The following is a 14,510-nucleotide window of genomic DNA, read 5'->3' on the forward strand; positions in this document are numbered from 1 at the left end:
GCCAGAATCACTCCAAAAAGTGAACTGTGTACCCAGCAAAAACATTACTGAAAGCAAAGTATAGTTATCTACCTCTCAAATAGTTTTGTTTAAGTTTCCTCTCATGATGTTAGAAGAATATAATCTTGTTAATGTACTATTTAATCTCCTATTTATTCAGTCAGAAAGGAGAGGTCAAATGTTTTTGCTTGTGGTATAAATAGGCGAGATGTTATAATTCTACTGTAACCTCAGTATGATTCCAAGAGATGTGCTCAGTGATATACCTGAGATTTGCAGGTACAACAGCAGTTGTTCAGCATTAGCTAGTCCTAGATCCCACATCATTGTCTTTTGGATTGATTAAACATGGCCTCAAATCAAACTTAAAAGCAACTCACTATAAGCAAAACAGGACATTTCAGAAAACTAATTCTACTTATGGAAATGGGTAAGAGTAAGCAAAGTAGTGATCTCAAGTATAAAACTGCCTTAAGGTATAAGATACTTTTGTAAATGAAGTTTATCATTAAAAGTAATGTCATTTTCAGTTTTACACTGTTTCTGAACGTGTTAAGATAGAAACACTGTATTGAACTTAGCACTGATAAATACCTCTGTGCAGTGTGCATACACTTGGTGCATGCTCAGAATTTAATTTTAGCTGAAAATGTTGAGAGAGGCCATACAGCAAGTTAGCTGTATGTATTAAAGTACAGAACTAACATTATTAAGAATTTTGTTGCAGAATGTGTATAGGGCAAGTTACCTTATATATATATCAAATTAACTCACAGTGATCTTAGAAGGGTAAAGCATATTATGACAGCTCTATGAAAGCTAAAAGGTAACTAGCTTAAGCACATTACTTTTAGAAAGTGTAAGAAAACTGCAAATATATCCATTAAAATATCAATTCCCTACATCCTAAAATTTTCCAACAACTTCAAATCTGAACTGATGACTCTTACATGAGACCTCTGCTTATGCCTCTGGCAGACTAAGCACATTCTTTCGTTTGACCAATCCATTGCCAGCAAAAACTCCTGCATAAAGTGCAAAATGTATTTTCTTGTCAGTAAGCATACTCTAAATATTCAAATGCAGTTACCAACTCAACCCTCATATGTCTGTGGGTACAGGATAGCACACAAACCTACGTGCCCTGAAAATAACCCAATTTAAAAGCTGAACTGACTTCTCATGGAAAATACTTTGCAGTGTTAGCCCATCACTTCTGTGCAATTTATAGGCAAAGCATTTCAATGTGACGGTATTTATTGCGATGAAATTGGAAAAAGTGACTCGTCAGCTGACTCAAAACAGGCACATATCAATTGCTGTGGTGATCAGGTCATGTAAAATTCCTCCTTTTGAACATGCGTCACAGAACACGAAGAAGTCTCATGAGGAACTTTCTGGCCAAGGAGATTTACTGCGCCTATTATTCTGCTCCCGATATTTATCCTCTGATTCCGCAGGAATAGCTGTTCCTGGTTCAAGGGTTTCTGATCTAATATGCAAAGCATTTACAATAGTCAGCAGGAAACCCAATATGCTTTTGCCTGTGCACTCTGGAGCTGGTGTAACTTTTCCATTAACTTAAACAAATGCTGCTGTATTTTTAGACCATGTAATTACCCTACATCAGCAGGCTGGCCCTTGTGAAAGCGCACCGGAGAAAGATTCGAGCCCTGTGTTTCTCTGCTTATAAAACTCTGAAACCCAAGCCCTCGGATGTGGTGATTAATGAAATGCCTCTTGATCATTTGATCTGATCCCACTTGCTGAGGTAAATTGTTTTAGTTTTCCATTGGCATAGATAGGATTTTTTAGTATAATGACTGGAGGGTAAAGACTTCACACTTGAGAAGACATACCACTCTGTGTTAATGGATGACCACTGAGAATTAGAACATGTTTTAACCTTCTTCATTCCTCTCTCAAAGATAAAAGACTAAGGAGATATTTTTGTTACATCCAAAAAAAGTTCCTTGCTTGAAATATTGTATGAACATCCTGGTTATACCATTAGCTCTATAATTCTGCTGTTCAAAAACCTCAACAGCTCTGTGATTACAAGCATTTGTCAAGTGGCAGCAGGCATTTGGCAATGACAAAATCTGTCATTTTTTCTGGAGTTGGAGTGTGCCAGTCAACAGCTGCATTAGGCTGTCATCACAGTGCACTGCAAAACATCAACAGATTCACAATGCCACCATTAACACTTTAATTCAATGTTTTGATAACAAGAAGCTCCACAAGTCATACAGTTGGCCTCTTCTGTCATGGAAGTCAGTGCCTGCTTTGGATTTGTGCTAAGAATTCAACACAGTCATTGTAAACCATGGCCAGGCCATGTTTCATTTGTTACAATATTTCATTTTCTTGCTTTGCTTATAAAAGAACATTCACTTTCAAAGAAAGAATAACTGATTTTTAAAAGTGGTACTGCCTATTAAAATATTCTGATACACAAATAAGCAATGCATCTACAATTACAGCACAATAAAGGCTTTAGAAAATAAACACTTGCAGTGATGTTGGAATTTCATGCAACCACACAAAGCCCAGTGGTTTCAGCAAACACTAGCTGTTGCTAGTAAATAAAGTAATAAAAGCATTTGATGTATCCAATGAACCAAGAAGCCACTAGAGCAAATGGTGCTTTCATGAATAATCTGGTTTGCTTTATTTCGTAGGCCAGTGTCACTTCTTGCATCTTACAGTTGTCCTGTAAGGCCATCTCTGTTTTAGCACATAGTTCCCAAGTGTTTAAGAACTTGTGAAAACAGTTATTTTCTTTTCCTTATTAATCAAAAAAAAAGGAAAGAGATTCACTGGTGATTTTTTTTTAAAGTGTGATTTTTCATCATCAGTTCTTGTGAAAGCAAATTTTGTCTTCAGCTCCTGCAAAGGCTCCTAAGAATACCTCCTACTTTTCTGATCCTTGTGTCCCAGTGAAATGGGAGTGCTACAAAAATGGGGATCTCTCAAGGTAAAATGCTCTCTATTACATATTCAAGAGCTGTAGTTGTCCAAGAAACATTAGAAAAACAGACATGTAAATGCCCAAGAAGAAGCATCTATCTCTTCTTTGACTGATTCTGAAACAAGAGAATGTAACATTTCAAAAGGTAGAGCCTCTGAGTGGATATGAAGATAAAAGTCAACATGTTTTTCAGGCAAATGGGTTTGAGAGGTGTAACTTACAGGCAGTGTTCTCTGCACCAGATGGCATAACCTCTGAGGAGGCTACAAAGCTTGCAATGAGAATGCACTATACAGAAAACAGTTGAAAGGAAAGGAAGAGAAAACATCTTCCACAGAACCTAGCTTTTAGAGACACTTTCAGCACTTTTCTCTTCCCTTTGTGAATCCATTATTCAACACCATGATTTTTCTACTCCTCAAGAATTGTCTCACTATCTGTGAAGCAAGTATTGCCCCTATGAAGCAAGTATTGCCCAGATCTATACACCACGCTATGTATTTCCAAAACCAGTTGGCAAATACAGCAAAGCTGTGTGTTAAAACATTTAATGTTTTTTGACCAGGAAACAAAATCTCATCCTCACTATAAAGCTCAGGCAAGAAGATTTTAAGCCTGCATTTCACAGACTCCCCACAGCTCCCAGTGATGTAGGAAGAAGTAAGCAATCTCATCACTTCTGGAAATGCCAATACTGTTTAGCCTGCATTTTCAGAGAACAAACTGTTCATAAACCACAAATTTAACTACCTACCTACAAGTTTAAAAAGGGTAGACAGTCTGAACTCCTCTGAATGGTGGTACTTCAAAAGCTGAACTGAAGAGGCAGAAATGTGGATGAAGTATCCTGGTTTTGCAAATGACTCAAAGGAACTGTATCCTGGAAGCCATGTGTCCTTGTGAATGACAAATGTAGAGCTGTTGTGAAACTCTTCTTTTTTTTTCCATTTAGAAAGAACAAGAGTATTATTGGAGACCAACTGAAGAAAATAATTTGGTCTCTCAGCTGTTTCAAATGAAATCAAGCTGGAATCTGAAAAGAATCAAACACCACAAATAAACAAAACACAAAGAAAAAACACAGATCTCATTTACTTGTTAGTATATGCATAATAAACCAAACTTATTCTGATGTACCTCTACCAATATTAGAGGCATGAGCAAAGAAAGCTGACCTTGCTCCTTCCAGTGACAATAATTTGAATATTTCCAGTGTAGAATATATGGATTTTCTCACATCATTTCTCTCTTATACTTTCCTGTATTCCATTTCTGCCAGAGCAAAGATTCTGATGGGGATTTAGTTTTCTAAATACACTACATATTTCAGTGGAAATACAAGCAGATTAAGACATTTGCCCCTAACATGATAAAGGAGTGCAGCCCTCTAAGTCAAGGAGAACTTTAATTGATAGGTCTCAGTAAACCATTTATTTAATAAAAATTTTAACTCCATCTAACTAACTTTACAAGTAACATTTGCCATCAAGAATTAATAGCTTAAGAGCTCAGCCTTTCATTAAAAACAAATTACAGAGATGTATTTTGCATTCAGCTTTTCTAAGCAGCCAGCTCTCTAATCCTTCCCTTAAGAAGGTTATAGTAAAATCCGTTTTCTGGCAAATGTGCCCACATGATACCTTACCCTGCAAACAGTACTGCTGATTTCAAGCAAGCCTCTGTACAATCAACTGCAGAGTGGTAGATCTTATGTCTGTTACAGGCATATGTTACCCACAGAATTACTTCCTTCTATGTTGTTGTAAAACCTGCTATTCTCCTGGAAACAACCATTAAACTACTGTTTAAAATAAAATTAACCATCTGGGCCTGGCTAGCATTTCCTGACAATAATCTAATGTATAGATAACAAATGATTTCTATTAAACACATCTGGAATACCAACTTGTCTTCTGAACATAAACAGTCTTAAAAACATAGCGGTACATAGAAATATGTATTTTATTAATTGGCTGTTGCAATTGTACCAATGGACTGTGTGATTTATAATAACTGCCTTATAGCAAATCAATGAATCAATGCCCTAAACTTTCCATTATTCACAATTTGTCTGAAACTGATAAAACACATGATTTTTTCTAAGGTACCAAAGAACCAAGAACGTCTTATAAATGAAGATATGGATAGGAAAAACACCACACTGATTGTACAAACTCCTCCACAGCCTGTAATTTACTCAAATTTGACAAAGAAGCACAAATTCCATTTGCCAAATTAAATTCTTAGCAAGAAATTGAGGCAATAGGACAGCAGAACTGACCATCCTTTTCCAAACCCAAATTGAATGTAATGTCCAAGTGTCTCAAAATTATGACTAATAAAAGAAGTCTGGCCCTGGATATTTTGTTACATGACTTCTTGTGTCAGATCTACAGACAGCAGTATTACTAATCAAATGCTTGTCATTTTTTCAACTGACCCATATCTCTTCTTTAATTACACAAAGACAGCCACCTTCAGACTGTCCAAAGAGCTGATAGGGGACTCCAGGCAGTAAAATCGTGCAGAGACTCAACGGCTCTGGTGGTATAAAAGTTGTGTGTGCAGACCACTCTAGCATTTCAATGTCACAAAGTGTTGAATACACTCTTGTAGGCTTTCTCCACCTCTCTGAATGTGTGCAAGACTTCTTTAAGCAACACATTCCTTCTGTGGAAACTTAATTCAGGACATGAAGGAGATAAATGTGCAGTAGGTATCCTTACACAGTTCAGGTAAGTGCCAATGCCATCTCTGTACAAGTAGGTAGACATTGAGCCATGGTGGCAACTTCAGTGAATAAGGGAATAACTCTTCTCACATAATTTCTCTCCTAGACTTTCCTGTGTTCAGTTTCTGCCAGAGCAATGCTGGAGGGAGCAATGCATATCTGGAGCACTGGGCTACACACCAGTTTGGTGCTTCTGAAGGTTGGGGGCAGTGCTGCTTTTCAACTGAAAGTATCTATTTATAAAGCTGTAATCATCTAATTAAACCAAATGAAAACCTTGGCAGACAATATTAATATGCAGATATGCTGACAAATATAGTTTGTTTGTTTGTTTGTTTGTTTGTTTTTTAACCCAGGTATACTCTTAAATGTAGACTTATATTCAAGGGCAGAATTTGCCTAGGTTACAGTGCCATTACCATGTGCTTTGGGTTTATAAAGTCCTGCAGTGAGCATAAAGCTCACTGCATGTCCAGGAACAATATCTTCATTTCTCACTGGAAAAACAACACCATCCACCCATTTCACTGCCATTACAAATTCTCCATCCAAATAGCTGACCACTTTGTATGGGCCTTTTCCCAGAGCTGTTGAGAAAAAAAAAAATCTGAATTATCTTTCATGGCAAGTATCACAAATGCTTGAACTCTAAAAATTATGACACAGCACACAACAAAAATCATCTTTCCACTCTGAAAACAGCTCTAGGTGCCACACACTAACCTATAGTGACAACCAAAACACAGCCCAACTCTTTCAGGAAACATCTGTTCTAAAAACTGACCAAGCTACCTAGTTTCAATTTTCAAGATTCCTGATTAGCTTTTTCTTTTCCTCCTTCCCATCAACTTCAGTTTTGTAGTAAACAATGTTCTACAGACCACTCTGAAATCCCTGTATGGCTGAACTGATGATGCACCTCTTAGTACTCTGTAAAATCCATTTTATTGTTGTCCAAAGTGTGAAGGGTTTTGCAGGGAATAAACATTTGTTGTTATCAAGTATCGAAGAGTATCTTGAGTGCAGACATAAACAGAACACAGTGTTCCACCTGCTCATTTAGTTCCAATTTCACCGCAGAAACATATTTTAGGTTTGTTTTTAAACGATAATCGAAATTATGCTTATAAAACTCTCTGTTAAAACCAGATATTTCAGAGCATATCTGAGCAACACCTCACTACCATTTTATTCACAAGACAGGACACAGCAAGCATATATCTAAGGCAGAAGCATCCCAGGACTTCTCAGTACATAGTTGCATCGAACCTTAAAATCTGTTCCAACAGGTTAGAAGTTTGGACTGCAATTTGCAGCCTGCCTTTGTATTCTGGTTCTCTCTAGTCTGTTTAACGCAAGTGTATTAAGATTTTTGAAATTCTGAGACTGCACTGCAAAGTTTTATATTCTAATGGCACAAATAAGCAGACAGGATACAAGCCCATGCCTAGCTAAACCTGTACAGTGATATTTGGTTACCTTCAGCGCAGGCAGTTGAAAATCATCATTAATATTACTTAAAACATCCAGTGTTCTGGAAGTGTTCTTACATGTTAAAGGCTCATATTTCAGGCCCATCCAAAGCTTGAGAAACCACAGCTACCAGTTGAGAATTTCCCCTTAACAAAGACAAAAGGCTCCTGCCTTTCACTCTGGATTCATGACAAAGTAACAGAGAAACTCTCTCTCTGGTGTAAGACAGTTTCTTAACCTTCCTGTCTCCAAAATGAAGTAATTCTGGGGAATGCTGTTATATTTGAAGTAGAAAATAAATCATTTTTTCCCCACTATCAGCTTCAAAACATACTATGTTGAATACTGATGAGGGGGACTAGCAAAAAGTAGCAAGAAACAAAGTAAGAAATATATGATAGCCATTTCTGTTACAAAGGAAATGCACATCTCCTGGCCATGGTGTTAGAACCTGGCATGTTGCACAAGTCTCTTCCAATTTAAACTCAGTCCTTCTCTGAAATATTTCTGGGGGCAAGTTGCTGCAACACGGAGTCTAACAGAAGACCAAAATATCACAAACTATCTGGATAGACAGGCTTCTACATGAGCTTGATAAAAAGAGCCATAAAATAAATAGCAGGAGTCCTGACCACTCCACACATCAGGCTGGCTTGCAGGGCTTGTGTGTGTGCCATGTCTAACTATGGAGACATTCACAACGGAACTTTAAAATAGGCTGAATATGAATTCCAGCATTAATAAAGCCACACAGCACCCAGTGCAAGCTCGGGGTTTACTTAGCACTTTGTGCAAGTTTCACATCTCTCTGAGAGCCATACTAATGCCTCAGCAATGCTTGCTGCTCAGGAACTTACAGCTAGCTAAAATATGCCTAACCAGAGAGTTACTCCCCACTTGGGCAGAAAAAGTGGAAATCTCTTAATAGCCAGCTCCCTCTGGAGGATGCCCAGGAGAGCACCACAGGTTTAACAGTCTCACTGAACACCAAATTTGAACAGCAGTATGCCTTAACAAGTAGCGTGACTATTACTAGTGAGTTCAACTGTCTATTAATTACTTACTGATGCAATTGTTTAATCATAATCCATAAACGGAAAGATGATTTAAAAATATTATTGTGAAAGGCCTAGCAATCCATTTTTTATTGAAACAAACAAACAAAACCCCCAATGAAATTAAAAGCCTTCAAAAAGCAAAATAAACCTGCAAAATAAAATATCAGCTTTTAAAATAACAACTTTTTTCATTAACATAATTATTTTTACATGAAGCACTAAGATTATATTTAAAAAATCTCCAATTTTCTAGACATTTTATCAGCTGCTTAGGACTTACCTTTGTTGAAATATTCACAATCATAAGCTAAAAAAGAAAAATAAAATAAACAGTTGCAGGCATTCTGCAGATAAATAAGCTTTACAATTAAGGTGTAAGCCAAATGCTTGGGCAAGTTAGATCATACACAAACATACTCAAAAATAATTGCCAAATATTCATTTTAATGCTTTAAATAAAATACAAGTCTAAACTATACTGGTTTCAATAAAACGTTGGTTTCTAGCAAGAGCTAGTGAGCTTATATACCTACAGCTGTCTTTTTCTGACCCCTAGTGGTAAAGTTTTGCTGTCTTTTCATGTTCACATTAAAACTCGTGCACCATTTCTACCAAAAATTCGGAGTAATCCTCTCACTTTATGGTAAATGTGCTGTGTGACTGAGCAAGCTGCACGCTCTGTACAAGTGCAAAAGTAAGAAGAATGCTTGTTTCCTTCCCTTCTTTATATCTCACCCTTTTAAATCACACCTTTAGGGAAATTACTGTTTGCTGCCAGGCATTTGTACAAAATGCCACAGAAAAAAAGACCTCTGCTTTTTTACTGCTTCTGAGCACTGCTGAATAGGAATACTAAAGTGATGGTGAAATCCTGTTTTAAAAGCCTACTTGGATTTTCTTCAGAAGATCTTTACATTTCACACTTGCTTTGAGGGTAATACCAAGGCAGCTATGTTTCCTAGTCTGTTACAAAGTGAAGCTGTCCTGTAGATGGAAGTTGAGCTGCTGTGACTTTGGTTTGAGAGATGCACTCTGCGTCTTAACACAGACTTCTCACAACTTTTGCTTTCACATCACAGGACAAGGAAGTAAAAATAGGAGAGTATCACCCACAAATATGGAAGGAGGCACATAACCCATCTAGACTAAAATGAAAATGGAGGGCAGTGAGAGGCACCTACCAGTGTAGCTCAGTATTTCAATTCATGGCCACACGTGACAATACAATTGATTTTTCATGTCTGGGTCTCATGAATGCAGACAGTGGCAGCCACTGGCAACGCTAGATAAGTAAACTTACGACACACTCTAGGGGACCTCCAGTCTACAGCAACTCCATGCTGGCAGCACTGATGGGCATATGCTGATACACTTGTGCAGAAACACTCACAGTCACCTCCTTGGTTACAACCACATGTATCTGTCAAGCAATTTGAGTAAAACCAGGTGACGTCAATCTAGAAACATAAATATCACTTATCAAAAATACTCATATAGACACTGGCTACAATTACCTCAAAACAAAACTATGACTCTTAGATTAATATATTATTTCAAAGCACTAAGGATTTTAAATTAAATGTTTCCTGAAACACAAGAAAAACAGTTTATTAGAACATATCATAAAATCATGTACAGTACTTAGTAATACAATTGAATCAATGATCCATTAGGAACATGCACACTAAAATGCTCATGTAAGCTTGTGTAATATTTAAACCTATAAAGAAGCTTTTGAAATAAGAGAAACTCTCTCTGAATTGATTAAAAAAAAATCAATAGATCTCAGAAGCTTTATAAAAGTTAGATATATATAAAATGTAAGAAATAGTTAAGCACTATAGTGCTATAATAGTAAATTGGTGCCTAAGTGACTTATGGTCTTGGTCAGCTAAGTGTAGATCAGCCTCAGAACAGGCCCAGTTAAACATTCATGTTTTAGAACCTGAAAAGGTATGGGTTAGATTTTCTTCACATTCTATTTTGCTTTGGTAGTCAAAGTTATTATGTAATGCAAGAAAAGATGAAGTGATGCCAGTTGAAGAGTAAAGCTTCTCTCTAATGATTAATTTTCACATCTTTATCGACCCAAACTCACCACTGGGTGGCAAGCTTCAAATGCTTCACTTAACAGTATTCCACATTCCTTCTTGGCAAATGGCTCTCTAAGAGGATTCATACTGCATGGATTTTGAATGTCAGAGCTGTCAACACACTGAACCAGAAGGCAAAATCAAGACAAGAAACTTGCTTGATAACAACATTCTATTTGAACTTGCAAAGTTCAAAAAACTTGCTTTTTCTTCTTTTAAAAAGACATATAAAATGCAAAATAAATAAATCATTTCTGAAACTAAAGCCAGACTAAGATATGGAAATAAAAGGGGATGGTAACCTGCAGAAAAGGTCAATCTGAAGAAATATTTCATTTTCCTGAGACCATCAGAAAGACACATATATACATAGAGGTCTAAACAAAGCTGCCATGCAGTCCCAATCTGCAGTCCTTACACCGGAATAGTGTAGCTAACATAAATAACAAATTTCACTTGGATGACATCCATTAGAAGTGTCAGAAATTGCATCTTGTTCTCCAATTACTAAGAAGCAACATTTCTGTAACACCACTGGACATGTTACATTTTAGAAGTTCAATTTTCAACAGTACAGCACATGAAAAAAGTGATTTTTTTCCCTTCTATTGCTATGGTTTCAAAGTTACGTATTTTCAAGCTATCAAAGAGCAGCCTAACAGGCAACACAGTCTAAAGTGAACCCACAACTCTTCCTTTATGGAAAAAAAAATACAATATTCGGAATCTACAAGTGTTTCTGCTGGCATTGATTGAACAGTTGTAAAGTAATTATCTCTACACAATCATGAGTGCAGAAAAGGTGATAATTTCCTTTTTCTTAATGGATTACGATAGTTGCAAAAACCACTGATATGACCATTTGCATTGCTGCCTGTCTGACACATCCAGGAAGGAATTTCTGATTTAATTCTAGATAAATTATACTATATAATAGCCAAAAAAAATCTACAAGCAAACTCATTCCTTTTAGTTTGTACCTCTACAGCTGTCCAACTGTTTCCAAACTCTTGTGAATTTGTTAATTCAAAGTTATCTGGTGTCCTCAATTCATTTACTGTTTTCAGATCAAAATTTCCACATAATCCAGTCAATTTACCCTGGGGATAAACAAACAAACTAATAAAAATCTATTTCCACATGACACAAAACACTACTAGGCACAACCCCTTGGAAAACTTGCTTCCTAGGTTCCTGTCTTCAGTGGCTTAATAAATTTGTCAGGATTTCATCCTTTTCAGCTAAATATCAGCCAAAACAGTTTGGCTCTTTATGATAAAAAAGCTATGGAAAATATTGTGTTTTGAAAATAATAATGTCATTTCCTTTCAAAAAGTATCTCCAAGCCTTTGAGAAAGAGTCAATCCTTGAAGAAGTGCCTTTTCACTAGGTATGTGCTTTTTTATGCTTCAGCAAAATAACACTCCACTCATATAGGGTACTGAAGGAGAATGTTGTCTCAGACATTTATTTCTGTTGTTAGAGAGATTAGACAGTAAATACTGACTGGGAAAAAAAAAAAAAGAAGCAAATAAGAAAGGTTTTAATTAACAGGATAGATGAATGATTCTTTCCACAACTCTACCACTGAGTTCCTACTCAGTTTCTAGCACACTGTCTGTTCTATGAATAATGAGAACATATCTTACTTAAGACTTACATAATACCTCTAAGAAATGCAGCTATGAGTGTTGACTTCCACTTACCTGCCACTGATGACCCATCTGTACATGAACTGTTGTTCTCTGATCCCAAAGAATGGTGATGTGCTCACTGGGAAAATGAATAACAGTGAAAAATCCAGCTTTCCATTGCTGTATCTGGTGTAGTTCATCTATGTGACTAGATAAGCTCTGTTGGAAATAAAACAAGACAGCTATAATGTAAGTAATGTCTTCACAAATTGTTCATTTGACAGGAAATAACACACCTAACCAAAATTAACAACATCACTCTCAGCCCAAAAACAGAAAGGCAACACAGGGATTTTTCCTATTTTAAAAGTTGACTTTATATCAAATTCACAGAATGAGAAACAGCAACTAGAGTGAAGATTTAAAAGTTAATAGTTCATTGGGGAGGTTTTATATATATATATATATATATATATATATATATATAAGTAATTTTTTAGGTTCCTGGCAACAATTTTCACCTAAACACCACTGCATTCAGAAGGTCTTAGCCACATCCTCTTTTTTTAGGATGGGTAAGTATAAAGGTGATGAAGTATCATCTAAAAATAACAGATTGTCTAAATTGCCCAGAGATTGCCAGAGAGTGTTCTTCTGTCCTTCAAACCAGGTTTGAAATTATTCATATCACTGTACAATAACTTGTGACTGTGAAGAGACACAACTTCCCTTGCATAGTCTATAAACTGTAAATAATACTATTTAGACTAAAATTACTAAATATTTACAGCAATAGACTTTGCACTTTGGCCAAAACAAAAATTGAAGTCAGGCTGGGGAGGATATACCAGGGAATGGAATGTATTGCTTCCTACACATTCCAAACTAGATGAAACTCTTAGTTCTAGTGAAATTATTAGCAAAATTCCTACTGATTTAAAAATACCTGCATTTTTCCTAAGGCATTAAACAGGAATGAAGCCTAAACAAAAGAAATACAATCAGCTCATCTAACATTTGGGGAAATACAGACAACATTTTCTTTAAACTTTCCACTGAACAATCCAGCTGTGACATACTACTTGCACAGCATAGCAAGTTTTTGCTAATGAAAGGCAAAAAAAAACCAAAACTGAGAAGTACATATACTATCGTTTGATCAGTGCTGAAACTTACTGGATTTCCAGTTTCATCATCAAATATTAAAGAAGATTTTCCAACATTAATGAAAAGGTTTTTTCTGCATATCATTCCCGTATTAAAGCAGTTAATATTCTCTATAACAACAGAAAAACTGATTGAAGTACCCTGAAGAAAAAAAAAATAAAAGGATACTTTAAAATATACTACTAAAATATACTAATAAAAATATGTATCTCATTATATAGTCAAATTATCAGAACACTCAGTGTATAATTATTATGTCGTGTATGATTCAAACTCTAAGCAACAGCAAACCTTAAAAAACAGCATGTAGGCCTCAGTAAAATGTACAGAATGGAATTAAGTAAAAAGTTTTTAAATGCCATTTCACAAATGCTTTACCAAAAAAAAGTCTCACCTTAACCAGGTAAACCTTACAAGTTCCAACAAAGTCAAATGTGAGTCCATCAAATGTTCTGTAATGCCGATCCCCATATGCAGTACACATTGATGGGCAAGGATGGAAGGAGCACTGGAATGATCCATGCTGGCAAACGCTGAAAAACGTATGACCAATAATGGTAATATCAATTCTAGCCACAGACAAATGATTACAGCTCTTGTAGTGAGAAGAAAAAAACAAAGCCCAAAAGTCATGCAAATATGCTGACTGCACACAGAAGCATTTTCAAATGCTCACTAAAAGCTGCACATATAAAATACATATAAATTGATTCACTTGGATAAGGGGGGAAAAGTACATATGGAACTCATACACCTTGTGTTTCTTCCTGTTAAAATTTACAGATGCCAGAATATATAGACATTGAGGGGCATTTCTTTCGTTGAAACAAGAAAACAAACAATGCCACTGGAAGCAATACAATTTATTCTCTGGTCACTCACATCAGTTATGTGCCACAAAAGATAAAGTTCTCTTTTTCGACTTCTCGCAGATAATTTCTTTCAATACAAGCTGAACCCTAGTATTAACAATGTGTCCTTTTACTACAGTCTCTGCTTAAATGAGAATTTCACAGAAGCACAAAGAAAAAATTTCAGTATCACTATTTTGGTGCTTAGTTTGCTTAAAAAAAACATGGTTTGGGTTATTGGGCTTTCTTGGCTTCACTCAGCTTTTGTTTGTGCTGAGCTTTCACAATAGCTCAGGTTCTGAGTACTCTCACCTTGAGCACCCAGATGTTTTAGTCATACATATACTAAGTGACTACTCACACCTTTCTGAATTACTTTTGCTTTGCAACTGCCTAGCAGCAAGGCTCTGTAGCACTTTTTCTGCATCACCCTGTTGCAATATAAATAGCATTTTCAGAAATGATGCAAGATTTCTAAATAAAGGGTATCATTTAATTTCATATATCCCCAAATGTTGGGTTTTGATGCATT

The 14,510-nt window shown here is 36.1% G+C and overlaps 1 protein-coding gene across 1 annotated transcript in view; it reads right to left on the reverse strand.

Annotated features, from left to right (window-relative positions):
* The window catches only part of OTOG (otogelin), a 79,870-nt gene that overhangs the window by 31,401 nt on the left and 33,959 nt on the right, over positions 1-14,510 (reverse strand). Inside the window, exons 25-33 of the mRNA XM_064163604.1 lie at positions 13,522-13,660; positions 13,137-13,268; positions 12,033-12,179; positions 11,307-11,426; positions 10,332-10,448; positions 9,534-9,690; positions 8,514-8,540; positions 6,122-6,289; positions 3,726-4,004 (exon numbers count right to left, since the gene is read on the reverse strand). Coding sequence (XP_064019674.1) covers positions 3,726-4,004; positions 6,122-6,289; positions 8,514-8,540; positions 9,534-9,690; positions 10,332-10,448; positions 11,307-11,426; positions 12,033-12,179; positions 13,137-13,268; positions 13,522-13,660 — 1,286 coding nt within the window. The remainder of the gene's footprint in view (positions 1-3,725; positions 4,005-6,121; positions 6,290-8,513; positions 8,541-9,533; positions 9,691-10,331; positions 10,449-11,306; positions 11,427-12,032; positions 12,180-13,136; positions 13,269-13,521; positions 13,661-14,510) is intronic.

Source organism: Pogoniulus pusillus, chromosome 24 (genome assembly GCF_015220805.1).
Source record: "Pogoniulus pusillus isolate bPogPus1 chromosome 24, bPogPus1.pri, whole genome shotgun sequence".
NCBI classification, from domain to species: domain Eukaryota; kingdom Metazoa; phylum Chordata; class Aves; order Piciformes; family Lybiidae; genus Pogoniulus; species Pogoniulus pusillus.